Source organism: Prunus mume, linkage group LG4 (assembly GCF_029339155.1).
Source record: "Prunus mume cultivar Tortuosa linkage group LG4, ASM2933915v1, whole genome shotgun sequence".
Classification (NCBI taxonomy): Eukaryota; Viridiplantae; Streptophyta; class Magnoliopsida; order Rosales; family Rosaceae; genus Prunus; species Prunus mume.
Window position 1 is genome coordinate 11,058,507 of NC_142701.1, and position 27,162 is coordinate 11,085,668.

At 37.1% G+C, this 27,162-nt stretch overlaps 5 protein-coding genes across 6 annotated transcripts; 2 read left to right on the forward strand and 3 right to left on the reverse strand.

Moving 5' to 3' along the window:
* The first annotated feature begins 229 nt into the window (after positions 1 to 229).
* On the forward strand, positions 230 to 6,194 carry LOC103327934 (ATP binding microtubule motor family protein). 2 transcript variants are annotated; one of them, XM_008230309.3, is made up of 12 exons: positions 230 to 688; positions 958 to 1,161; positions 1,673 to 1,861; positions 2,088 to 2,189; positions 2,740 to 2,817; positions 2,977 to 3,058; positions 3,595 to 3,754; positions 3,835 to 4,137; positions 4,499 to 4,717; positions 4,815 to 5,169; positions 5,346 to 5,411; positions 5,647 to 6,194. In XM_008230309.3, the coding sequence occupies exons 1-12, from the start codon at positions 524 to 526 to the stop codon at positions 5,824 to 5,826; spliced, it is 2,103 nt and encodes a 700-aa protein (XP_008228531.2). In that variant the 5' UTR covers positions 230 to 523; the 3' UTR covers positions 5,827 to 6,194. The 2 variants fall into 2 exon arrangements, with proteins under 2 accessions (XP_008228531.2, XP_008228530.2); XM_008230308.3 differs by having other exon boundaries at positions 231 to 688; positions 955 to 1,161.
* Positions 6,195 to 7,028: 834 nt separating this feature from the next.
* On the reverse strand, positions 7,029 to 8,054 carry LOC103327939 (LOW protein: ATP-dependent RNA helicase-like protein). The gene has a single exon (XM_008230314.2). The coding sequence runs from the start codon at positions 7,911 to 7,913 to the stop codon at positions 7,269 to 7,271; it is 645 nt and encodes a 214-aa protein (XP_008228536.1). The 5' UTR covers positions 7,914 to 8,054; the 3' UTR covers positions 7,029 to 7,268.
* A 1,103-nt stretch (positions 8,055 to 9,157) lies between these two features.
* Positions 9,158 to 15,029, reverse strand: LOC103327938 (RAD3-like DNA-binding helicase protein). Its single transcript, XM_089050091.1, has 9 exons — positions 14,754 to 15,029; positions 13,647 to 14,294; positions 13,485 to 13,573; positions 12,108 to 12,461; positions 11,489 to 11,788; positions 11,162 to 11,395; positions 10,847 to 11,068; positions 10,009 to 10,579; positions 9,158 to 9,694 (listed from the first exon to the last, which is right to left on the reverse strand). Exons 1-9 carry the CDS (start codon positions 14,896 to 14,898, stop codon positions 9,480 to 9,482), a joined length of 2,778 nt encoding a protein of 925 aa, XP_088906217.1. The 5' UTR covers positions 14,899 to 15,029; the 3' UTR covers positions 9,158 to 9,479.
* Positions 15,030 to 15,612: 583 nt separating this feature from the next.
* On the forward strand, positions 15,613 to 16,695 carry LOC103327936 (large ribosomal subunit protein eL37x). Its single transcript, XM_008230312.2, has 4 exons — positions 15,613 to 15,748; positions 15,873 to 16,008; positions 16,247 to 16,348; positions 16,461 to 16,695. Exons 1-4 carry the CDS (start codon positions 15,746 to 15,748, stop codon positions 16,505 to 16,507), a joined length of 288 nt encoding a protein of 95 aa, XP_008228534.1. The 5' UTR covers positions 15,613 to 15,745; the 3' UTR covers positions 16,508 to 16,695.
* A 1,451-nt stretch (positions 16,696 to 18,146) lies between these two features.
* Positions 18,147 to 25,464, reverse strand: LOC103327935 (phox (PX) domain-containing protein). Its single transcript, XM_089050090.1, has 15 exons — positions 24,970 to 25,464; positions 23,897 to 24,290; positions 23,635 to 23,812; positions 23,354 to 23,493; positions 21,927 to 23,145; positions 21,694 to 21,794; positions 21,408 to 21,552; positions 21,243 to 21,311; positions 21,065 to 21,110; positions 20,613 to 20,971; positions 20,377 to 20,456; positions 20,157 to 20,292; positions 18,881 to 19,061; positions 18,678 to 18,760; positions 18,147 to 18,580 (listed from the first exon to the last, which is right to left on the reverse strand). Exons 1-15 carry the CDS (start codon positions 25,076 to 25,078, stop codon positions 18,446 to 18,448), a joined length of 3,375 nt encoding a protein of 1,124 aa, XP_088906216.1. The 5' UTR covers positions 25,079 to 25,464; the 3' UTR covers positions 18,147 to 18,445.
* Between the last annotated feature and the right edge of the window lie 1,698 nt (positions 25,465 to 27,162).

Genomic DNA, 27,162 nt, shown 5'->3' on the forward strand with positions numbered 1-27,162 from the left:
GCCGTCCGATCACCTACCAACTAAAAACCTTCCAAAATTTCGACACGTGGCACCGCAAAGTCACAGAATTTGAATGAAATCGTCAAGCGCGCAACAAAAATAGTGGGCCCCACCACGTGAGAAATGGCCCAGAGCATTCAAATACAGAAAACAGGACCCACCTGAGCGCAAAATTCAGGTCACGTGCCAAAATCTCCACTCGCACGTGCCAACTGTTTCTTCAAAAATTCAAAGCAATATTTGCTTCTGCTATATCTTTGGGTTTACTCGGACCTCCATTAAAGTTCAGCTTATATATCACACCAGGAAAAAAGGAAAAAAAAAAAAGGAAAAAAGAGAAGAAAAAAAAGAGCCAAGAAGCTGCAATACAAGCTTTGAAAAAGATCGAGATTTCATTCCAGAAGTAAATGGTCGAGATTTTTCTGTGTATTTGAAGAGAGAGAGAGGGGTTGAGTTCCCGATCTGAGTTTGTGATTGGAGGGTCCGATTGAAATTTGGATCGGGTGCAGAGAGAGAAAGAGAGATGAACGGGGTTGGGAGACAAGGGCAGAGATCTAGTGCGGCAGGGGTGCACCACCAACGACAGTACTCCGATAACTTCTTGGAGACTTCGTCCAATGGCAGGTGGCTTCAGTCAGCTGGTCTTCAACACCTTCAGTCTTCCAACTCCTCTGGTGCTCCTCCTCAGGTCTGTTTTTGCTTCCAAAGAAAACCCATCAAAGTTCAGTCGAAATGCTATAGCAAATTTGAATTTTAGGTACAATTTTGTCAGCATTTGTTGTTTACTGGTTGCTATTTTAATGGAAAATTTAAACTTTTAATGATTTTGGTGTTACCATTTTGATCAGACCCAGATGAGATTTTGAATCAAAAGTTCAAGCATTGAGCTTTATAGATCTGATGGTATTGTTTTGTATCTAAACCGTTTGATTGTTGGCTTTTGTGCATTCAAAGCAGGACTATGGCTTCTATGGTGGAGGTGGAGGAGGACCGGCTTCTAGAGTGTACCGGAACGCACAGAGAGGGTACAATGAGTTCTACGCAGAGGCGCCATCGACACCTCCTTACAATTCGCGGAGAAAGAGCGGCGAGGAGTCGCCCAATGAGTTCAGTCCTGGACTCTTGGATCTGCATTCCTTTGATACTGAGCTCATTCCTGACGTGGGTCTCTTTTCATTTCTAGTTACTCTTTCGTTGTTTTCTGTTTCTGTGTGGCCACCTTGGCCATCTCTGTATTTTATGGTCTATTGCAATAAAATTTGTTTTCTTTTAAAAAATAAAATTTGAGTTCTGTTATGATCCATATGTGTAAATGTGTTTCCGTGCCTAAGTTTTACCATTGATTTTTGATGTTGTAGTTCAGTTCATGAAATATTTCTTATTACGAACATTGTGATTATATGTTTCAATCACTTCTTTTATTTAATCGGAGATCTTATACTTGCATTCACATTTGAACGAGTGAAATTAAATGCCTTTTGTTGTTGTTAATATACTAAACCTTGTTAGGCGTCTGCATTACTAATGTTTAGTTGCTGAGATTTAGTGTCATATTTTTGTTGTTGTCAACAGATATTTTGTTTAACTCATTTTAGTTTCATTTTTGTATTTGATAAGAAATAGATGGATAGTCGTGCTAATTTTTTTTTATTTTTTTTTATCTCATGTATAGATGCAAGTCACTGGGTTGTATGATGGTGCTTCTCTATATTATCCGTCTCGCGGTAGAAGCTTTGATGATTCTGAACCCTACATTTCAAACAAACAAACAGAAAGGGCTCGTGTACCAGAAAACAACCTCCTAAAAAGTTTTGCTGCAGACAAAGAGAAAGCTAGTTCTGTAGCAAAGATCAAAGTTGTGGTATGTTCTATCATAACATCATAATTAGTGCTTGTGATTTCCACTTTTTATCTGAAATGAATTCAAATGCCCATGAAACCACCAGGCATTTTCTGATCCAAAGTTTGTAAACATTGTGAAGTTGCTTGATGTGGTAAAGGAAGAAATTGTTTGAACTTCATACCGAGTTAGGCCTGTTACACTCCTTTTTTCTTTCCTAAGTTGGTTTATGATTGTATGAATGCAGGTGCGGAAGAGGCCGCTTAATAAAAAGGAGTTGGCAAAGAATGAGGCAGATATCATAGATACACTTTCCAACTCTGTAACAGTCCACGAGACTAAGCTCAAGGTAAATGTCACTTGGTGATGTGTTGGCATGATTACGGCTTACCAGAGAAAGATCTGTCTTCTGGTCAACAAGAACAAAATGAAGAGCTGTCTCTTTTTTTGGCCAAGGGCATGATAAAAGTTATTTGTATAAGCATAATGATCAAAATTAAAGTCAGAAAATATAGATGATGCTTCGTGCCCTTTTTGTTTTTGGGCTGTCAAAAGATCCACTAGAAAAGGAACAATTATATATGCTTTAAAGGTAGGATGAACAAACTTTAACAGGTTTGGAAAAAAAAACAAACGAACTTTAACAGGTAATATGTATCAAGCACCTATAAGAGAGATTAGAAAAATATCATCAGTATCCATGGTTGCTGCTCGTCATGTTGTGTGGAAATATTTGACATCCATATTTCATTTGTAGTCTTGTTACGCATTGCATTAACTGATAATCTTTCATGAGTTTTCTTGTTTTTCCTTTCTCCTTGACTAACCTGATACTGAGCTCAATATTCTACCAGTACCAATGCTTTTATGTTTCTGAGTTTGTTCTCGACATTCTGCAGGTTGACCTAACAGAATACATGGAAAAACATGAATTTGTGTTTGATGCAGTGCTGAATGAGGAAGTCTCAAACGATGAAGTACGTATATTGCTATTAAATGAATAACAGAAAACAAAAATTACAAAAACATATATAAATGTGGAATTATTGATTTATTATCACTAAGATTATATTTGAAACACGTCTCTCACTATGCTTTAGGCTACTTATCATACCGTTTTCATCCTGTATTTTTAGGTGTATCATGAGACTGTGGAGCCCATAGTTCCAATAATATTCCAGCGAACAAAGGCAACTTGTTTTGCATATGGACAAACTGGTTAGTGGCCGTCTCAAATCTATGGTTTTTTTAGAGACTTCTTGAACAACTCTGGATAATTTTACATGTAATATTATAGTATTTTTCCTTGTAGGTTCTACATCCTTATTCTTATATTTGATAAAAAGTAAATCATTCTGATAATGTTCCACCTGGATTATCTTACTCTACACACTTTAAGTTGATGACACTTCCTGATAGACCTACTCTGAGTATATTTTCCTACATTTAGTGTGGAGTGGTGTAAACTTCCTAACAATGCTAAGTAATTTAAAGAAGGAAAATTATTTTCCTTTATCATTACACACCAACAGAGACTCACATGCTTAAAATATGTAAAATTTTCCTTTCTCTATATGTAAATTGCTCATTTGTTTACATCAAAATCTCAAAGCAAAATGGCCTAAAATATTGAGGAAATGTCAACTAATACCATTTTATTATTTTTCACACTTGGGACTTTGATTGATGCCTTTTTGAGGCATTAAATATCTGGTAGATTTACTAATCAAAGTATGTTTCGGTTGCCTATTCAGGGAGTGGAAAAACATATACCATGAAACCATTGCCTCTTAAAGCATCACGAGACATCTTGAGGTTGATGCACCATACTTACCGTAGTCAGGGATTTCAGTTATTTGTGAGCTTCTTCGAAATATATGGGGGAAAACTTTTTGATCTCCTCAACGATCGAAAGTAAGCCATTCTATCCTTTCTCCTCTAGTTAGTTTTAAGAGGTTTAAAGATACTCGAAACTTACAATTCAAATTCTACAGAAAGCTTTGCATGAGAGAAGACGGCAAACAACAAGTTTGTATTGTGGGTTTGCAAGAATACAGAGTGTCAGATGTGGAAACCATTAAGGAGCTGATTGAAAGAGGAAGTGCCACAAGAAGTACTGGTACAACTGGTGCAAATGAAGAATCCTCTCGTTCACATGCCATACTTCAGCTTGCTATTAAGAGGTCAGTTGATGGCAGTGAATCGAAGCCTCCCCGTCTTGTTGGCAAGCTATCCTTCATTGATCTTGCTGGAAGTGAACGTGGTGCAGATACTACAGATAATGACAAACAGACAAGGTATGGTTCATTCCATCTTCAATTAATTTTATCCCAGAGGAAAGCCTATCACTTTTCATATCTGTGAATGTATGTATATAGTAGCGTACTGCGCCGGAAGTCACTGTTTAATATATTAGACTTAAGATATCTGTCTTCTCCTGTTTGTCTATATTGTTGGGGATGGTGGAAATGTTTATTTTTTACATGTCACATCAGTCAATGAAAAGTTTGGGATATAAGAAAGGGAAGTAATTTAGTGCTGGAGTTGAAGGTTGGTGAAAAAACATCATAGCTCAAATCACATATAAGATTTAGATGCTCTTTTCTTGATATTTGGTGGATTGCTGCTAAAATAGCTGTTTCAAAAAAAATGATGCAGAATGGAAGGTGCTGAGATTAATAAGAGCTTACTTGCATTGAAGGAATGCATTAGAGCTCTTGACAATGACCAGGGTCATATTCCTTTCCGAGGAAGTAAATTAACTGAAGTTCTTAGGGATTCATTTGTTGGTGACTCCCGTACTGTGATGATATCATGCATATCACCAAGCTCCGGATCCTGCGAACATACTCTCAACACTTTAAGATATGCTGACAGGTAAAATGCATTTTTGTAGAAGTAAATTTCATGGTATATATATGTTACTCATTCATTCCCCTTCTAATGTTTTCTTGCTACTAAAATTACATTCTAGGGTGAAGAGCCTTTCGAAAGGGAGCAACCCTAAGAAGGATATGCTACCCTCAACCTTAAACCTCAAGGAACCAACAAATTTACCCTTACCTTCAGCTTTGCCCACTGCTTCTACCTTTGAGGTTGACACAAATGATAGATGGCCTGTACAAGTTGAAAAAGAGGAATTTGATGCTTCAGAAGAGCCCTATTATGAGGCCAAAACATTATGGAAGAGAAATGGGAAGCTAGAGCAGTACAATGTATCAGCTTCAGAGGACAAAGTTCGTAAGCCAAATGGTCAGACAAAATTGGAACTGCCAAAGTTTCATTCAAGGAACTCAAATTCAGATGATGATTTAAATGCCCTGTTACAGGTAATAACAACAAAAGACTTAAGTACAAAGACATGATACAAATAGTTCAGAAAATGGTGTGGCAGAACAATTTGTGATATAAACTTTCTATAATTTCTACAGATAGGATTAACCACTACGTAAAGTTATAAACCAGAGTATTGTTAACGTGTAAAGCTTATGTTGCATGTTTCCAGGAGGAGGAAGATCTTGTAAGTGCTCATCGGAAACAAGTTGAGGACACTATGAATATTGTTAAAGAGGTATGCGATTTCAATTCATAATTGAGGCTTGAATGATTTTTTGTATAATTTTATGTTCCATATTTTAGCATGCAAGAATGCAACTGGATGGGTTTCTTGAGTTTCTAAATGCAGATAGCCTGATGCATACCTTTTGATGATTTATTGTTTTCTTTAGATTTCCAAGCATGTGTTGAGTTCTGGCAGACCTGATATACGCATGTATGAAGTTTTGACTTGTGTAATGCATTTGCAGGAGATGAATCTGTTGGTAGAAGCAGATCAACCGGGGAATCAGCTGGACGATTATGTTACTAGATTGAACGCCATTCTATCTCAGAAGGCTGCAGGCATTCTGCAATTGCAAACCCGTTTAGCTCATTTCCAGAAGCGTTTAAAAGAACATAATGTTCTTGTATCTTCTTCTGGTTACTGAATTCATGCGGAACTGGAGATTATATAGTTAGATCAAGTGGTGCTGCTCAACAAAATTTTATTGCAAGATGGTGTTCACAATAGCATAAAGGATTGGGTAATTCTTTTTGTCGTGAGATATAAGCGGAAGCATAATATGAAATTGGCATCTTATGTGGGCCATTTGTTGGGTATTTCTTCATGTAAACTCTGCCAGGCCTCAGGGACTTGGAGTTTTCCTTGGACTGTCCAATTTTTATTTTACAGTGTACGATTTTTATGAGAATCGGATATCATTTTTTACTAGCCATTGTATGGATTCCCATGCTTCTGTAAAGTTCTGGACCCTTGTACTTTGATTAAAATTAATTGGACTGCTTAGTGCTTGTACCCGTCTTCTTCAGCAGGTTATACATACCAGATTTTCATGTTCTTCATCCTTTAAATTCTGCAGAATTTTTCATGTTTGTAATTCATAGTAACAATGACATCAAAGTTTATTCTAATAAACTTTCGGAGGCTCAGCTTTAACAACTCAAATTGTGTCAAGCTGGAGCTTCTTTCTCAAGTTATTGGTTAATCTCAAGATCCATGACCCGTCTTGGGTCATTTCCTAATCCAGTAGTGACCCATTCGCTTCAAATTGATATCGCAACACACACCAACAAACTTTGAAACATAAGGGCGTTTTTGTCATTTCACGTTCTATCTACCAAATGAGAGAGAACTTGGAATTGCGTTTGAGCGTATGCTTTTGATGCCTACTTGTTCCGGCGAGACTTTGCCATGGCAATGATCAAGCTCTTAGACCTCCAAGTCTTGACAACACCAATGGGTCAGATCCGGCTCAATTGTTCAAAAGTGGTGTGATGGATAGTTCAACGTATTATATGCTTGATTTGTTTTTTTTCTTCTTGTTGTTTTCTCATAGTTTGAGTTTCCAGAATAGGGCAGGGCTCTAGATACTTGTCAAGACCCTAGAGATGGTTTTAAATTGTCTAAAAAGTCAGTTTAATTCCTGAATCAGATTCACTAATTCACGTTCATATTGAGCTGCAGTGAAACACTTATCTAATCACAGGGGAAAAGTTAATGCAGGTTTTCATTGATGAACAGGCTCTAATGTTGAGTGAGTGCAAAGATGCTTGAAAAGGAAATATCCTATACATGACATTTTGAAGCAAGTCATGGCTACAAATTATTGTTATTACAGAAAACCTGTGCTGCTTGCAATTAAGTATCTTCATGGAAGAAGGCAACTAATGCCAGTGCCTATGGGGTCACAAGACAGACTCAAACAAACAGGATTGGGTTCAGAAAGGTGTACAAGCCTTGCAAAGTGAAAATAAAAACCAAAACACACACACAAACAATGGGGAGTTACACACAAAGTAGAAAAGGAAACAAAATGGGGAAAGAACAACAGATCTATATGCACAAGGAATAAATCACCAACACATTCATCTACAACCTAATTGAGCCAAGTCTCTGTGATCCAAGTCTCCTCTTTGAATTGTTGATGTTGATAGACGCCGGTGGAACAGAGAAGTCGGAGTACATATCCAAGAAGAACTTATCAACAATGTCAACGTAGACCGGACTTTTGAGGCGAGAGTAGTAATGAAGTGCCTCTTCTACATCCAGCACTTGTTCTACATCACTGGTATCCACCATTTCGAATTCCTTCATCCTTTTGGCTAAGCTTCCTCCATTCATGCTCAGCAAAGATGACTGAACTTCTTTTTTTCCCAGATGATGAGAACTTCCCATCTGCTTCTTTTGCTTTAATCCCCCTTCTTGTTTGCTCTTCTTAGGACTCTGCTTTGAAAAATCCAGAAAGCTCCCATTACATGCATCATCTTCCTTTGTTGGTTCTTTTGAAGCACTATCTCTCTTGTTTGCCTTATTTAGGGTAGACTCCCAGTCATCATAAAAATCAGTGTAGAACTGATCTGTTTGGTGATATTTCGGGTCTCTCCCACAATAGAAGGGATTGAAGGAAAGGGTTTTGGGCAATTTCTTGTATCCACCAAAGAAGAAGGACTTGAGGTTTCCAAGAGTTTTGTGAAAGAAGTTTTTGCTGTTATGAATGGTTTCTTGTAGCACCATTGCTGGCTCTACTAAAGTATAGCAAGGCTAGTTGTTCCTCTGTTTCCCTCACTGCCTCAGTCTACAAGAACAGACAAAACCCTAATCTGTTTTGGCTTCAAATCTGTCCTCTTCTGAAATTGCTTCAATGTAACAGATGAGAGAGATTAGACAGTTCAAGCTCCTTAAGATTCATAAACAATGAAATCTAAAGACAAAACTTACTGATGTTCTCTCTCTCTCTCTCTCTCTCTCTCTCTCTCTCAAGCTAGTGACTTAACTGATAACATGATCATAGATCAGAAGGCCTGGCTTATTAATTTATGACTTTGAGCAAATTAAAGTTTGTCAATTGTTTAATGGAGACACATTCAAGATATTCAAAAGCCACCAAAAAGTAGATTACCAGATTGCGGACGTTGGGGTCCAATTATACCATTTTTTGTTTTTGACTAGTTGTTGTATAAAGTGCAGTGGCATTGATTAAGATGCAAAGCTAAAGCCTAAAGGCAGTGGTGCTGTAATTTAATAAGGTTAAAGGTAGTGGATTGGTGAACGCAAAAATTAATTGTTGTTAAAAACAAAACAAAAAAAATTAAAAAATTGAATGTGTTGCCTAAATTTTGACCCATGTGGCCCATAGACCCCAATGGTCCTGTTTGATCGTTAGACATGTCTGCCCCACAGTCATAACATACCATTCTAGAAGTACACACTAGCAGCAGGCCCTGTAGGTCAAGAGTCAACTAGTTCAGATTAGCAAAATAATTTGGGATTAGGTGACCCTTAAAAACAAAATTAATTTGCATTAATTGGACTAATCACAATTCCCATTATATTAAAAGAAGGAGCTGCCTGGTCCCCTTCTGCAAGGCTGCTGCCATGTTCTGCTGCTGATATCGGGATAAGGTGCATTTGGAATTCTGCACACTCAAGTCACTTTCTCACAGTTGCCATTAAAAACAATCCTCCCTCCATCCTCATATACTTTAAAATCTGTTGCAGTTTGCAGAGGAATGGTAAATGGTAAATGGTAAATGATGTTAGCCTTGTTTATATAACTCAATGCACAAGATTGTGACTTCAGAATGACAAGTTAGGTCTGGTCATTAATGAGCCACCTTCCAGGCTGCAAGAAGACCCCAACTCTTCACAACTTCTGTAATCACATATGTTTAGGCTTGTTTTTGTGGCAGGGTTTTGCTTGTCTTATTTGTCAATTCAATGTAACTATTGTAGATCCTTCTTGAGAGAAGAATGAATCAGGAAGAATTTTTCCTCTTGACATCCAACCATTTCATTGTATCAAACATAATATGAGATTATCCACATCAAATCATTCTTTACAATCCTATCAAACATATACTTTTTGAATATTTGTATTTGCCTGTTTTCTTTTGTTTTGTTTCAGCACCACTACTACTCCTATAGCTGCTGAGGCCCACCCAACTAAAAAGAACATGAAAATACAACTAATGCATCGCTTTACCTGCATTATGCAATCAAGTGAACACATAGCTTTATAAGATTTACTGAGCTATAGATTCTTGCTTCTCTTCTCAATCTCAGCTACTTCCTCCAGATAACTTATTGCTGCAACCATCTGTTCTTGTTATGTTTGAAGAACTGATGCAACATTCTATGAACTTCACCATAATCAGTTGAAGCAACGAAGCGATCCTTTATCCACTGAGGAAGCTTGCTAGTTGGATGGCAAAAATTCCGTTTGGAGGAATCAGATGCGTACCGTGTGTCGACTAGTAAAATTGCTGCATAGTCATTTATATGCCGGATTGCTCTACCTAATACAGTCAAGGAAAAAACCCATGTCAAGACAATTGAATGAGAAACTGACTTCAAAATATGTTTATATCAGTAACAAAAAAGATGATCATAGAACTGCAGCTACATGGATGGCATACAAAAGGGGGCTGGCCAGCATTTGAAGAACTTGATAGTGATAATATTTGGAGAATCATGTATGGATGGGCATTAGATTTCCTGGTTCCGCCTTAACCTTATTCTAGATTATTCATGCATAGTTTCAATAAAACATCTTTAAGGTTGGTCAGGCTTCATGTTTTTGAAAAATATTTAAAATTGTAAAATAACATACCAATGGACTGATTAACAGCTTTCATGCATAGATTCTCATAATATTCTTTTCCTCTGCGTCTGCAACTTCTGAGGACATTAAACCCTGCATGTACTTCTTCACTGCACAGTTCATTACCAAGTGAAAGATTTGGTGTCTTAGTGGAATCTGAATCTCCCAACCCTTCAATATACTTCACCCTCTCCATTAACTCAATATCAGAAGGGCTAGCATAGGGCAGTCCAACCATGACTATACACCGACCCATCCCATCACTTAAGTTGATGCCTTCTGATATCTTACCACCAACGACAGCAAGAAGCATTGCACCACTTTGAGAAGGATTTTCTTTCCGCTCCCCAGAAGACAATGTATCAATTGTTTCCTTGTATTCCTTGAGAACAGATTCTACATATGTATTCTTTCTAGGCTCTCTAAATAGACGCTTCTTCTTCTTAATCCTTTCAAGGATGCCTGAAGCCTCCCAGGCATCATAAACTTGCCCTTCATAATCAAATGAGGAGAAGAAGACAACAATTCCCTCAGGAACCACTGTCACCAAATTACAAAGCAATTGCCCTAGTTCCTGTATCTGTAAATCCAAGCCCATCAACTTAAATAGTCAGCCACCATGTATAATGAACACCAAAAAAAGCAATAAGCAGAAAAAGGGTGCAACTGTACTTGACATAAAAAATAATATTTCCACTGGGCTTTAACTGTGTATTATATTTTCAAAACAAAATAGGAGAATAAATGGTGATAAATACAATAATGACATAGTAATGACTTCATCCGAAAACGCTCAAAAGAGAGTAGTTTCCATAAATATATTCAGATAAGATTGCAATATACTTGCCATGATTGATGACCTTCTGGAGCTGTAGCTAAAATCAAAAGTGTGACCAGAAGGGCCACGGGAAACTGCAACTGGCAAAATGCTCTCCGGGGGAACAATGTGACTACATGAAAAGAATTGCAACTGGCCCGGTGGTAACCAAGGGAAGAGTCGCTCCCTTGTTTCTTCTATAGGTTGCAGAGTTCCCCCAGCCAGTACCACGGAATGTGCTTGATCTACAATCTGTGTAATGTTGAGAGTTAATGTTTCATAACTAGGACATGAATACTAGGCTATGAAAACAAGCTATGTCAGAATAAGCAATTTTTGGCAAACCTCAGAAAAAATCTTATCCCCAGTGAGCATAACATATTTTATATATCGTCCTTCCTCTCTAGAGCATGTTGTACTAGTCCTTGAGATGATAATCCTCCCATCACCATCTTTATTTGTCAGTGATAGCAACAAATTTGCTAAAGCTTGGAAACTGGACAGAGTGCTTCCGTCTTCACCGCCATTAAGTGCCAAATTTTTTTGAAAGCTAGCTACTTTATCGCCATACCCACTAACCTGGCACACCAAGTACATTTTAACCTATAGATCATGGAAAGAGATGGGAAGAATAGCACCAGGTAACAATATACAATGGGAAGAAGGATTCACCTTGTGCATGATGTTGCTTTCCTTTATATACTGAAGCAATTTGACCAAGTTGATGTTGTCTACATTGAGGGAAAATAAAAAATCATTAATGGCCATAGAGGAAGTAGACGTCCCACTTGCTCCAGAACCCTTTTCAGTATCACGGAAGGAATCTCCATAACTTCTATCATCTTTGAGAAACACTTGGCGGAAAGCCCGAGTGAGTACCATGAGAGTTTGGATATATCTACGATTACCAGGTCCCAATACATTGCAAAATCTTTCAAAGTACTTCTCGATGTGGCTGTGCACATCCTCCAGCTGTAAAGAAGTCAGGAGAACTGCTAAGATGTCAAATTACAATTTGTATCGAAAACCTATACTATCAACACCGGAAGCTTACTTGGTGGCACAAATTAAGGTTCTAACCTTGGACGGTGCTAACCTTAGACTATACATAGTGAAGACTACAGAATGCTACATTATGTTAAAGTTGTCTGCTATTCTATCGTTGGATCAGATAATTTGATAGATTTAGACAAGCAGTCAGAAGCACCCAAACTAGTTTTATGAATGAAAAAGAAAGATAATCCAGTAGCTTTCAAGTTATTAGCTCAATAAAAGCTCATAATTTGATTACCTGCGACAAAGTGATTCTTGAGTCATACATGCTGATTAAGGAGTCAGCTAGATTGTGAGCCTCATCTATAATAACGATATTATTCTTTAAATTGAGCCCAAGTGACTCGCGAGATGCTTTTGAAAGTAGAGATTGATACGGTAGAACCACCAGATCAGCAACAGTAACCATGCTTCGGGAGCCATAATATGGACAAGTCCTCATGCTTTTTCCAAGATGAACAAGATCTTCGATATCCAAGGCACCTTGTTGAGACATCATGCTCCTGAATTCCTTTTGTAGTTTATGTTTTCTAAGCATTGGGCAGCCACAAGAAGCCTTGTTCCTGCGAATCCTTCCTCCTGCACCCACATTCTGCAGATCAATATTATCATCAGTCAAGAGAAACCATTAACACAGAATGAGCTGAGAATGCTGTAGATCATATGGGGCATATGGCGCTTGATGGCTGGTGACCTTTAAATCAAGAAGAAAAGATTGCACTTCAGCCAAGATGTATACTTAGTTTTAAAAATTATTAATCCATGCCCTGATATACATGGAGGTCATTTCATTATTGATAATAAACAGACCACCAGATCCGTTAGGTCTGTTGACCCACTTAAGTACTTCCAATTTATTCTTAGCCAAGAGCTATATTCTTAAGAAATTGGTTGAACACATTGGTGCACGATCATATGTAGACAATTCAATATGATTAGATATTCACATTTACAAAAAAAACCTATTCAATTAGATCATGTGTCTGTTCTGGCATTGGCATAAAGCATGCAGCACAGGGTAAAACAGGTCATCTGCTATATATCATGCATTTCTTATAAAAATAAACATATGATCATGCATTTCTTATGAAAAATATATATGGCCATGCATTTCTTATCAATAATGCATACGGACATGCATTTGTTACTTAGCTTAGCAAGCAAAGTGCATATTTATCGTTGGGCATCCAAAGAGCCAGATGCTGGATTAGAGAGCTAGAACCATATAGTGATATCAAATAATGGTATATGGTGATAATTGAGTACATACTTCGACCACAGAATGTAAGGTTAAATGGTTCTAAAACTGAAGGGCTCGTACCAGACAAACAAATTATTTTTTCTCAAACAATATTGGGGGAAGAGGATTCGAACTCACAACCTCAAGTAGTCATGTGTAGGGGTAAATGCAATCAGATAGGCAAACCATAACAGTATGATTGATTAGAAGGAATAAGCACTAATGATCTTTAGTTAACAAAAATAATTAGATATCATCTATCTATCCAGAGAAATCCAATTCTTTAGTTGGACAAATGTCCCGAGGCCAGTAAAACAAATTAAATCAAGTCTATGAATTATAACTAATGAGACTTTAAATGGATATATTTGTTACCTTGATTTTGGAAACTTCCTTATTCTTGTTTCTTTGAAGTTCCAAACAGCGTTCATTAATGCGAGTTGAGTTTCCAAGTTTCAATACATCTGAAACCATGGCCCAGAAGAAGGTAAACGCCATTCAAATTGAAATCTAATAATTCAATGATATGTTCCATACCTTCGTTGATGCAGAAGTTCCTCCTAGAGCCCAAACAGACCACCTTCATCTCATTAGCAAAAACAGTCTTCTTTAACTCCTTTATGAACTGTGAAAGCTGTGAATGTGTTCGGCTACAAAAATAAACCTGCAGCTTCTCGCCCTCCTCATATTCATCATCACCAGACCCATATTCTTCATCTTCCTCGCTTGATGAACTAAGGGAAACCCCAGCAACCTTCCTCTTTGACTTCCCACCACCCAGATTCCCTTCCTCTTCGCTTTCATAATCTTCCACCAAAAAATCTTCATCACTCAACTCCACAGCATCATTGCTCATTTGCAAATTGTTTCCCTCTTTCTTTGTGCAAGGCTCCTCCTCAACACTCCGCGAGAACAAATCTCTACAATTTTCATGGTTCCTTCTCTTATCGACCCTTCGAAATCCAATCCCAAACTTCTCCTTCATTTTAGTCTTCATCTCCTCACTCTGCTTGTCTTTGTTAATGACAGCATTTCTCATCCAATCCGGTTCATCATCTGAGTCAACTTGACCATCTTTTGCACCATTACGATCAGATTCAATCCTATCTTCAGTCTTCTGTTGTTGCCTCCTATCAACCACCCATTGCAAAGCACTACAAATGATACTGAGAGTTTTTCCAGTCCCTATTGAAGTACAATAATTTCAAATCAAACCCAATAGAATAAGAAAAGGGAAGTTTTGGACAAAAAGTAGGGAAAAAAAGAAGGAAAAGTATTGAAATTAAAGTTTGTCGGTAACTGTAACTTCAAACTACTTCAACTCTAAAGTATGCAAATTCTTGTTTTTATTTGGTTCTCTCCATTGTCCTAGCAGTCAAAAGTGCATACAAGCAACCAAATCAAAAGGTTTTCCCATTCCTTTGAACTTGATAAACAGTAATAATCTTGAATCTTAGTTCATCTATGCCATAAATTAAAAAAAACTCTATGTGACAATAAGTGGCGGATGCCTAAAAAATGCAAGCATATAAAATGAGGGTTTTTCAATCAAAGTCGTAAGCTTGAATCTTCGATAATGGAGAAAAATATGCCTAAAAGGAAGAGTCCTATAGTATAGAGATTGAGCGGTGAGCTATGACTTGCCTGTGGGGCTTTCGAGCATGGAAAGACCTCCTTTGTTGAGAGAGTGATAGAGGGCGTTCATGAAATCGATCTGTATGGCGTAGGGCTTGTACGGAAATGCTGGAAAGTTTGGGGCTTCCTCCCCTTTTTCTTTTTTCTCTTCCATTTTCGTCTTCCTCTCTGCTTTTCTTCTTCGACTTTTTAGAGAGCTGGATTGCTTTGCTCTGGTAGCTCTCTCTCTCTCTCTCTCTCTACTCCCGAGCTCGACTCTGTAGACCTCTGTTTCGCGCGCTTTCACTTCACTCCAGCGAGGACCAAAAAATGGGCCTTTCCAATTGGGCCATTTTGTTTTAATTTTTTTTTTAGGAAGAATTAGGCCATTTGTCTAATTAATTCCTCTTTTTTCTTTATTTAATTTTTTGTTAATGAAAATAAATTTTATCCTTACGTACTTCACAATGTGATCTTCCAAAATAAATTTTGTATCACATATTTCACTTATTAATGAAACATGATCACGACCCAAGAAATTATAAGTGTTAATGATCATCTAAAGTAAACTTGGCAAATATATGATTAATTGACTAGATCAAGTTAACAATGAACGCATATTTTTCTTTTTGCTTTTTTTATACAAGTGATATTGAGTAAGTGGAGATTCGAATATAAGACCTCGATTGCAGAAAGATAACAACTCTTAACAACTCGAGTTACGAGTCTCTTACACGTGTTTTGATTCTCAAGCCCAGCATAAAAAAACAATTCTTCTTTCTCCTTTGGTATATTGGAGGCCAAAGGCCCAAAACAGAGGAAACAGGAAGACACATAGGCCACAGAGTCAGGCCCATATCTACACTCAAAGCCCAGGCCAACAAACCATCATTATTCAGCTACGAAGTTCGACTTACCCTAAAACCCTCATTCGCTTTCATATATATATTCACCCTCTCCGCCGCTCACTTCTTTAGCCTGAACACCTCCATCTCACAAGCTAGGGTTTTCTCTGCGCTCCAATGGTACCTCTTTCTGACTCCTTTGCTCTCTATGTATTCTGTTATATTAGGTTTTGGTGGATCACCATGTTTACGCGAACTGATCGGGTTTTTTTTTCTTCTGTGGGAATGAAACAAATGGACACAGGGGAAGGGAACAGGGAGTTTTGGTAAGAGGAGGAACAAAACCCACACCCTCTGCGTGAGGTGTGGACGTCGCAGCTTCCACTTGCAGAAGAGTCGCTGCTCGGCTTGTGCCTTTCCTGCTGCTCGCAAGAGGAAGTGTATGTCTTCAAACCACTTTTATTACCTACATAATCTATCTCTATTGGTCATAATATGAATCTGGTAGATGATTTGTTGATGTGCTTTGCATTTTTGTTGGGATTTTTGAATAACCAGAAAATGAAGTTTTCATTTTGAAGATGATTTTCCAGGAAAATGTTTCCTTTTTATGATTTTTGCTTCTGGGTTTATTTTTATGCTTTGTGTTGTTTTTGGTTGGTATTAAAAAAAAAATAGACAACTGGAGTGTTAAGGCCATCCGAAGGAAGACCACTGGAACTGGAAGGATGAGGTATCTGCGCAATGTTCCTCGCAGATTCAAGAGTGGCTTCAGAGAAGGTATCAGTCAGATCATGTTTCTATTGTTAGATGTTGATGGCATTGCTCTATTTGTAGTTCTTCATTTGTTTGTTTTGTGCCTATATTGATTTTCTCATTTGTTTTTTTAAAGGTACTGAAGCTGCACCAAGGAAGAAGGGAGCAGCAGCAACTGCTTAAGCTTTCCAATGAGTGATTTTGAATGTCATTTGGGGTACCCAATTTTAGCTTTAGAAAGCGATTTTATGAGTTTGGACAAGTTCTATATGAGCTTTGTTATTGTTTTTGATGGATGTTATAACTTTTATTGTTTTAATTGGGATCTTCCTTTCCTTTTAATAGTAGTTGCTTTCAGTTTGTGACAAGAATGAATGAGCCTCATGTTGCCTTTTCTAATTATTGTTTTAATGATGTCTAAGATTTTGTTGGGTTTTGGTTGGTTTCTGGGACTAGACTGAGCAATGAGTTAGGCTTTCTAGTTCATTATAGGTTATATTGGTTTTATGATATGTAAGTTTGCCCATGAATGCCAGGCTAACGACTTCGGTGATAGTCAAACTTAATTTACACTCACGACATTGTTCATATCCAGTTGGGTCATGGAATTAGTATGATATGATATGGAGATATAGTTGTGTGCAGGGTTGCAGTCATAGTTACTGTCTTTTTGATTCAGATACTGTCTGCTATATAAATGCAGATATGCTTAATGTTAATGAGCTACAAACGCTAATGGTTGGGACAGAATTAACGTACCCGTAGATGTTTGCATGTGAATTGGTTCTGTAACTTCTGTTACTGTCAACTAGGTAGTGTGATTGTTCTCGTTTTGGTTTATTAGTCTGATTATGCAGGTTTAGTTGATTAACGTAGTGTTGATAAAAGCTACTTTGAATTTCGCCCTTCTCGTATCATTGTGAAAAAGGACAGCATTGGTAAATGATTGGCTAAAAGTCACTTTTGGTCCGTTTAGTTTAGCACTTAAATCACCTTTGACCCTATACTTTCAATTCCGTCAATGTTGATCCTGTAGTTTCGTATTTGTAGCAATTCAAGGGCAAGTTAGTATTCTTGTCAGTTTCTTTGACGGTGCAATGGGCAATTTCATCAACCCAAAATCCTTGAGCATAAAAGCTCATCTGAAACTCTCCTAATTTCATATTAGGGCTTTAAATTGGTCATTTGGGTTTAGGGTTCTTCAAAATTTGGAATTAGTTGTTGAATTTTGAGCCCTAATTTGAAATGAAGAGAGTTTGAGACAAGTGTTTTCGCTCAATAGTTTTGGATTGACGAAATTGCCCTTTGCATCGTTGAAGTAATTGACAAGAACACTAATATGTCTTTGAATTGCTACAAATACGAAACTACAATGGCAAAATTGACGAAATTGAAACTAAAGTGGTTGAAGTGCCAAACTACAATGACCAAAAATGACTTTTGACCTAAATGATTTAGCATCGCACTTTAATAACTAGGATCTTGAGTAAATGCTTCAAATCACTTGAGTTACAACTTGAGAGTCCCTTTCAACACCCCATTAGTTTGCTAAATCAGTTTTTTACATGGGATTGTAAACTATGGTTTCATGGTGACCGTAAAAAATATTCGAAATGGTGCCTAAATATCCTCTTGTAACGTGCACAACATATTCATGTACCTTGCTGGTACTTGAATAAACGTCACTATTTTTTATGCGGAACATCTGAAATATGAAATTTCTTGATCTGTTAAGTCGGTGCAATAAATGTAAATGTAATCCCATTTGGTCAAATGAATAGTCGGAAAACTAAAGGAGATAAAAAAGATTGAGTCCTGAATCAGGCCGAAAAGAACAAAGAGTAGTTTCTGAATATGGGGTATTGTATATTTGCACTAATCTCAAGATTTACAATGAATTTCCTCAAGATGCTATAACTAAAGAGCTACTTACAAAATTCAGACAAGAATGACTTGATTCTCTTGATGCCAATACAAATGAAAGGCAACAAAGTCGGTTGCATAAAAACCAAACCAGACCACAGAATCATGTTGCCAGGCTATGCTCCAAATGAGGAAGAAACTATGCAGAGCAATGGTTCTTACTTGATCTCAAAATCTATCGTGAAATAGAATGACCCGCTATTGTGCTTTAAACTCGCCAAATCTATGCTTTTCTTCATGCAACTGCTTAAACACATAATCCAGCTCTGGAAATGCCGACATAAGTAGCAGCTCCAGAAGGTCATAAGCCAGTTGTTTCAAACAAACAGATGACTATTCAAAGAAGAAAAGAAGCTGTTACAACTCTTTAAAAGAATCCAGATAAGAAAATACAAGAAGCATCATTAACCTTCTAAAAAACAATAATTACCTGAAGAAAGTAATATAGATCCTTGGCGCATTTGTCATACTCTCTACTACCAACCAGACCGACAATAGCTGCAGGTGCATTATCTGCATTTAGAACCAGAAAATTTGAGTATGTTATTGACGGTCCCAATAGACACGGGTATGAATTAAATATACTGCTGCCAAATGCAGAAAATAATAGGGTTTTGCAGAACAAGGTAATACCAATCATTAGTTCATAAACCAACTTTGCACGTCGATCTGCCTCCTGTTTCTGCTTCTCATCAAATCTAGGTGATGATATTTCTGTAGGTTTCTGGCCCTGAGGTGAATTCTGTGCTTGGTTGGTGGATGGTGGTCTTCGCTTTGGATGCTTGGTTATAAATATTCCATCAGGCCATAGTATCTATCAAAGACAAGTAATCAATTAACACCAGCATCTAAGTCTTCCATTTTAAAACTATCAGAGTTAATTTTCAATAGCAGCATTTTCAATTCTGGTTTGGGGTTTTTTATTTTTAATCAAAGATAGAGAAAGGAAAATCGAAGAATAATAAAACGACATGATAACACAATGAGAAAATGGATATGGAACAGTCCATAAAATAAAAACCGAAACTATATTAAATTTTTTTGTTTTGTTTTAGTTTTATGTAGTTTTTCTTTTCTTGGTTTTAGTTTCACGTGATCTCCCTCATTTCTTGATCATATCTCTCATATCTCACCCCTCTCCCTCTTCTATCCCATATATTTTTCCTCTCTAACTTCAAAATAACATAAAGTTATAAAACGAGCCTCATTAAATCATTAATAGAATTCAAAATCAGCTTGCTAAGGGCCCATTTTTAACCCTTTTTTTTTTTTGGTTGTATTTTTCAATCAAAAATAAGGAACAAGAAAGATGATGGAGTGGGGAGGAGAGGAGTAAATACATATACAGTGTGTTTTCCAAATAAAAACTCTAAATATTTCAATAGTTTTTAATTTTTTAGTTTAATAGTTTTAGTTCTATGCACTCTACTTCTTTTCTTATTCACCTCTCTCATCTCTCAACTTCATTTCTCCATTCTTCAAAACATTTCCCCTCTCTTTCTTTAACTGAAAACAAAAAACAAGAACCTTATCGAATGAAGCCTCTCAAGATTAGATGTGAGCCCACATAATCACTTAGCATTCCATACATTATAGAGCCCATCTCTCCCCTAAAACAAATGTTAAATTCTGTAGCATTGGCCACACAGCAAATGCCATCACCAACTTCTTTACATTTGAACTACATCAGTCTTAAGCAATTCTCCTACATTCTATAAGTAAAATGCAATCTGCATTAATTTCCCTCGCCATGACAATAACTACAAACAGAATAAACTAACAAAATGCAAAAATAAACTTGTAAACCTTCTAAAGCACCTAATTTCAATATATTAGACATAATAAATAAGTACATGTGAGCTTACAAAACTCATTGGACTAAAAGGAAGTAAATGACGCCAAAACGTACCTGCTCAACTCGCTTGATCCCAGAAGCCACCACCAATCCCTTACGCAAAAGCTGGATTTTCTCTATTAACCAGTCATCAAAGGCATCACCCATCCCTAGCTGTAGTATTTGTTTAGCCACCCAGAAAGCCTTCCGCCTATAGTTTCAGAAGATATAAATGGCTCAACTCAATATCACAATGCAACATAAGGGCACAGTTCTGCAATCATATACAAAATACCTGATCCATCCACCATCTTGGAGCTGAAAAATGACATCCACCAAATCTAAGATAGGAACACTTAAATTTGGAGGCACCCACTGCATCAACCAATTATGTGTTTAGCACATACAAGCCATATCGCATCATCGTTAAGTAAAATAATTCTAAAATTACAGCTACAAATCCTCTTCAAAGTCTAGAATCTCTAGAAATATCAGAAAATGAAACCTGAGAAAACAAATTGCGAGTTTTACCTCTGTAGGAAGGGTAGGGTCTGTATCAGTATCAACAAACAATTCAATTTCTTTTTCATCTCTTCCTTGTATGGTCTTACCCAAGTTTGTGAGAGAAGATGCATCTTTTCTTCCTCTAGTATCTGAATCAGTGGCACCAAGTGACTTTCCAAAATCGTTACCAGAATTTTTGACTGGAGAAGAAGAGCCTTTTGTGTTCACTCTTAACCCATCTGCCACAACATTATTCTTCAATTGTAAAGCAGAATCCTTAACTCTGGTGCCTATAGGTTCCCTCTTCAAGGAAAACGGATCAGTCACAGGCCCACCAAAATTTGAAACCTGTTTACTCTTTGCAGATGGCTTATCATCTAGGTTAACTAGAAAATTCCAAATGAAAATGGGAAATTAGAATGAGTAAGAAAAAGGAAAAGCGACCAATAAATTCAAAACTAGGCATTTAACTGATTTACCTGACAGTGTTTTGATTATAGAAAAGGAATTTGTAAATACATAAGTCTGCATTTGAAAGATATAAACTGATAAGTGCTCCTCCCAAAGTTACGAACATCATAACCACCTCCCAAATTTACGAACATCATAACCACCTCCCCTGTAATCAAAATCAGTAAGAAGTGAAAATTACTGAACCTGGGAGTCGACACTTAGGAAATCCCAAACTTCAATGGATCCTGAAACTGTTGGAAGCTGCATAAGCTCCTGAGAAACAACGATAAAAGTTAACAAATGATTAAAGGCTTAAGACAATATTATTATTATCCAGAGCAGCAAGAAAAGGGGGATTGAGTTGTTAACCTTTACATATTTGTCAAGCAATATACATCGTTCTTGAATGACAGCTAAATCCAAACCAGTTGACAGAAAATGCTTTGGAGGCAAATGTAGGTTGTACTCAGGAAACTCTTTTAGACGCCGATGTAGCTCCTCAAAATGACGAAATCTGTAGGGAGATACGCATAATGTTGAGTTACCAAAGCAAAAGTACAATGGAAAATATAGACCTCATCTTCTTGACATGTGAGAAAATTACAGAAGATATCACTAAAGGATGAAGCATAAATTTAGAGCACAATGTTACCACCTTCTTTTAATTGACCAACTATTATTATTTACATCCGTAACAGATATGGAATATACGGCAAATGTTTTTGAGTCACTCTTCACAATATTTGCACCCAATACCTGCAGCAGAAAATGGGTTTACATACTTTGCATCTATGAACATATCAGAAAACAAAATTAAGCGTGCATAATCAAGACAAACTGGTAAGATCTAAGGTAACAAGACAAACTGGTAAGATCTAAGGTAAGTACCTCACATTTCAACTTGAAAAAAGAATCCACTGCCATAGAATTTTTCATGGAATTAAAAGTCAGACTATGACTACCAGCAAAAGATAGAGAAGTTGCGGATGAAGAAGTGGCTGCCCCACTGTTAACTCTACCCAAACCTTCAATGTCAGAATCATCGCTGGAATCCTCAATGTTTACATGTCCTTTTGGTGAATTAAGTATGTCCTGTCCATCTCCAGACAAGAAGCTTGTTCTCTCAACCTCTTGCCAAACGGGTACTTTCTTATTGCTTGGTCTAGATCTTTTCTGGCCAGACTGGGCTTTGGGCAATCTTTGAAAGTGAAGATTTCCTTTACCAGTCCTTTTCGTAATAAGGCGTTCTGAATTTTCAAGTGGGTGATGAATGTGAGACAATGGCATATTTCTATTACTTTTACCATCCCAAACTTTAGTTCCAGGAGAATCAAGACCTGTTACACTGTCTGTCTCTTCATCTTCAGAAGTATAAGAAGTACTGCTTCCTGAATCAACCTCCTCCAACCGCATGTGGTTGTGTTCATCATCTCCTTGATATGAAGCAACTGGAGAGTGATTTGGTATATTTTGAGCTCCAGGGTGGAAAGCATTTTCTACCTTCAACTGAGTGGTACATCCAGAGTGAGAAGTGCTTCTCTCAGAAAAATTGAGCTTAGATACAATTTCCTTGTCTTTGGGCCTAGATTTTTCCATAATATGGTCCACTGTAACTGATTTCCCTCCAGAAGACTGCTCAATTATCAGATTTTCACCTTCCTTCTTTTTGTAATTTCTCCCTTTTGCCCACATGTTTTCGAAATTTTCAGGAGCAAGGGCTTGAGTCTTTCTGCGAGACATTAGATCTAACATATGTCCCCATTCTCCTCCCGAGTGGTTCCGTTCTATACCTCTTTCAATGCTATTTTGGGAGTTCATTGGCAATGAGCTCCATGAACGGGAAGACTGAGTATCAACCTTAAGCAGTGGATCTTTTGATCCATTCGCATTTTCTGTCACAGGTGTCTCCACAGAAGTTCTGGATTGGCCGTTTTTTAGTTGCACAAGTTCAACACCAGTAACAGAAGGATCTAAGAACCTAGAAAAGTGATCAGATGAAATCTTCGAAGGGCCCTCTGGTTTGGATCGAGAATCCTCTTGTACCGCAGTAACACTTTTGGCCTCAGTCATTTTTATGACCAACAATTCAATTCTTTCATTAATAAACCTATCACCAAAAAAGTGGAGGAGAAATGATACAGTAGTAATGCAGAAAGAAACATAAAGCAAACGAGAAGGACACTTTTGGCCTCAGTCATTTTTATGACCAACAATTCAATTCTTTCATTAATAAACCTATCACCAAAAAAGTAGAGGAGAAATGATACAGTAGTAATGCAGAAAGAAACATAAAGCAAACGAGAAGGAATGGATACCTTGGACTAGCCAAGTTTAAGACAGGTCGCATTACTGCACAAGCAAGAAGCTCTCTGACAATATAACGGAAGAGAGAGCACTGCAAATCTTCAGGCTTGAATGTAAAAGAAATAAGACCATCCATCAGATGCTGCAAGACCTGCAGATGAATTGTACATAAAACATGGTCACCACAAATGAGAAAGCAGATAATATATAGAGGAACCATAACTTAATTTTTCCAGGTAAGAAAGATTTACAGATTGACAAAGCAAAAATTAAAGAGCAGAAAGTAAACAACCTTGTGCTCAGATTCTGCAGAAAATAAGGCAGGATGCAATTTGTTTGCAGCAGCCAAGACAAGTCTCAATTCCACATCTCGTTTTTCAATTGTCAGCAATCCTGATTGTTGTTTTTCAATCTTTGCTTGTGCTACGCGGAAAAGCTCCAAGTGAGTGCATATGAGATTAATAAGATCCCTGCACCATCATAAACATTAGATCTTCAGTAATCATTCAATTAGTCCTTTACAGCACCCTGTTGAACATGTTATTAACCAGAACCTTGTGAGAAGATCAATTAGATTTATATTCCTCATGCGTCCTGAAATTTCCCCAAGAACACCATTCACGATGCACGCCAGTTCTTCTGGAGCTTGTCTATCTGGTGTTAGACGAGAATACCAAAGATCTGTCACAAACTCAGAAACCAGATGCCGGGTGAAGTGATCTATAGCTTCCTCAACAACAGGAGAATTGACTTTCCTTCTCCACTCGGATTTTTTACTAGTGTTAGGCCATTGAATAGGTTTTTTTTGGGAAGTAGCACTTGCCAAGGATGGTCTGCTGTTGTATGCTGCAGCTTTTCTTCGCATATCGTAATCTAGTGAGAAGTAACGAAGGATGACAATCAAGAAGGCAGCAGCAGGCAAGTTGATCCAGACAGAGGAGCTTGTCACTGAAATTAAAACAAGAACAATAAGCCACACCTCAAGGAAAGAAAAAACATGAACATCACAGGCGGCAAGAAGATCTGTTACCCTCCATCACAATGCTGGCTTCTAACACAAGTAATAAATAGTGGACACGAAACAACTGAAGCATGCCATCTACAACTAGATAGAACCAGAATACTAGATTTTCAAGGCCAAATATGTAACCCTTAACCTATAAAATTAAGATACATCATCAAGTGGGTGGTACTGGGAGATGAATAAAACTAACTAATTAGCTCAAGTAATTGCATGCACAAGGAAAAGGTGATCGCTTGCTTATTTGAATTGAAGTATGTTTTATTCAAAGCCTTGCCAACAAAATTAACAGGCGAAACAATAAATTAGATATTAAAGTAGTGGATACCAAAAGAGCTAATTAACCCACCACCCCCCCCCGGGGGGGCTTAGCTCAATTAAAAAAGGTTCATATCTGTTTGCTGTGCAATGCACATTAACACAGTGATCATCACACACAGACTATAATTCAACAATGCAAATTCAATCTGAAATTGATCATAAACAAAATTAAAACCCAATTTATACCCAATTGTAATAAGTCTTAAAACAAAACAAAAAACCCAGAAAAAAAAATTAAAAAAATTAAAAAAATTAAAGGAGAAGAAGAGAACAAGAAGAGCTTACAAGACATGAGGTATGATAAGCCAATGATGCAAATGGCGAGAAAGACAATCCGCTTCTTGGCTTCCTCAACGAGGTCCCGGATGGGCACTTGCTGCCTCTGCGTGCTCATTTCCAATCAAACCCAGAAACCCAAATCAATTCCTCAATTAAGCAATACTAGTCTCTCGGATCATATCCACGGCAGGCTCGAATACCCAGAACAAATCCAATGGGTTGCATTACGAGGACACGGCGATCGACGAGTGAATGAGGACTGCTGTGTGTTTGGTTGCAAGGAAAATGAGAAATGGAAGTGACGGAAAGCAAGAGGCGAGAAAAGTAAGACGGTGATTCGAAGGCCTTGGGTTCAACGCGAGGACCGTTAGGTTTCGATGTTCATCTTTTTTGCTTTGCTCTGCTCTGCTTGCGTGGGGCTTTTATTCTTTTTTTGTTTTTCTCTTTTCTGTGTGCGTGTTTTTTTTCCTTTCTTTGTTTCTTCTGTCACTTTCTCTTCTCACGCACTCGTTTAATTGTGATGTATATATGATGAGTCTTGCCTGTCAAGATGTGTTTTAGATTTCTGGGTTTGGGAATTCCAACTGCCACGACATTGTTGTCAAAAATATAGATTCTGGGTTTCTGCGGGGTAAAACCATAAATTTAAATTCCTATATTTTCCTAATATAAATTACATATCTCTATCTAACTGTAGCAATGATTCTTCATCTTGTGCTCGATTTGCATTTTAGTCATTAAACATTCAATTCGCATTTTAGGAGTAATAGTCCTTAAACTTATACATGGTGTACATTTTAGTCCTCCAACTCGGATAATAACTCTAATAATTCTCAAAATCATTTTCTCTCTCACCGGTCTAGTCCAATCATCATAATCTGCTAAATTTTCCATCAAATCAAAGGGTAATATGGTTATTTTATTTAGTTTTTACGTACCACCATATTCCTCCCAAAATCATTGCGATTCTCGACAAATTCAAGGACCAAAATGCGAATCGGACACAAATTCAAGGACTATTACTCTTAAAAACCCATTATTTAATAACCAATAATTATAATTGATTTTGATTTTGATTTTATAAAAAATTAAATAAAAATATCCTACAATTATATTAGTCACAACGTGATTATTTTCGATACAATTCATTAGGTCAACAAGTTGGGTCCAAAAATGCTAGTCATATACCTCTCTAATAGAGGTGGTGGTATGCAAATGTAATATGCCCAGCATTGCTCCCCCCATCGTTCATTTCTTTGTTACCATTACAATTCGAATTTAGGATCTTTTTAAATTTATTATACGTATATACACATTTTTAGTTTGAGAGATAAAAATCAAACTAAAAATGTACAAAGTAAATGAGGTGATAAAATTGGGTATGAATGCGGAGAGAGAGAGAGAGAGAGAGAGAGAGAGAGAGAGAGAGCAATGAATTTATTTAGCGTGTGTTATTTATGAATATTTTTAAGCAAGAGTTTGTACGCCACAATCATACGCACAGCAAAAACTAGTCTTTCATAATGTGAGGCGTGAAAGGAAAAATCAACTTCAATATATATGGTCATCAATAATAATACAACCAAATTACTCCAAACTTTGTTCCGCTAATTAATGTCCTTTCAATCCCTATTCATTTTTGTCTGGTTGCCAGCTCTCCATTCTGAATTATGTTGTCCTTCGATTCAATTTTACTAAAGAATTAATGCATCAAAATATTAAAAATAAACAATAAATATATTATGTACATAAAATAAAATCTCTACGTTGACGAATCAAACTCTAGGAAAGGTTTCTGCTTTTATAATCGGAATATATTTCACTGTGTCTACAACACTCATCACGCTAATATACCAAAAAAAATTTAAACTAGAGAAATAAAGGTACTTACACATGGCTGTAAACAATTACCAAGTATGCGATTTGGAAGTTGTATTGAAAATATTTAAACCCATTGACATAGGGTTCGTTATTGGGCCGATCTAGCCGACTTGAAAAGAAAAGTAAAAGAGAAAATGACTACCAGCATTTAATTATTTTTGGATTTACAAATTTTACATCACCATAGGGTAGGGATATAAGAATTTATCACCTTTTTGGTGTTTTCATAGTAGTTCAGCTTGTTGAAGAATACATGAGTCCCACATCGGAAACTTAACAAAATAGAAAGTCTCATATAATAAATAGTTTCACTCCTAA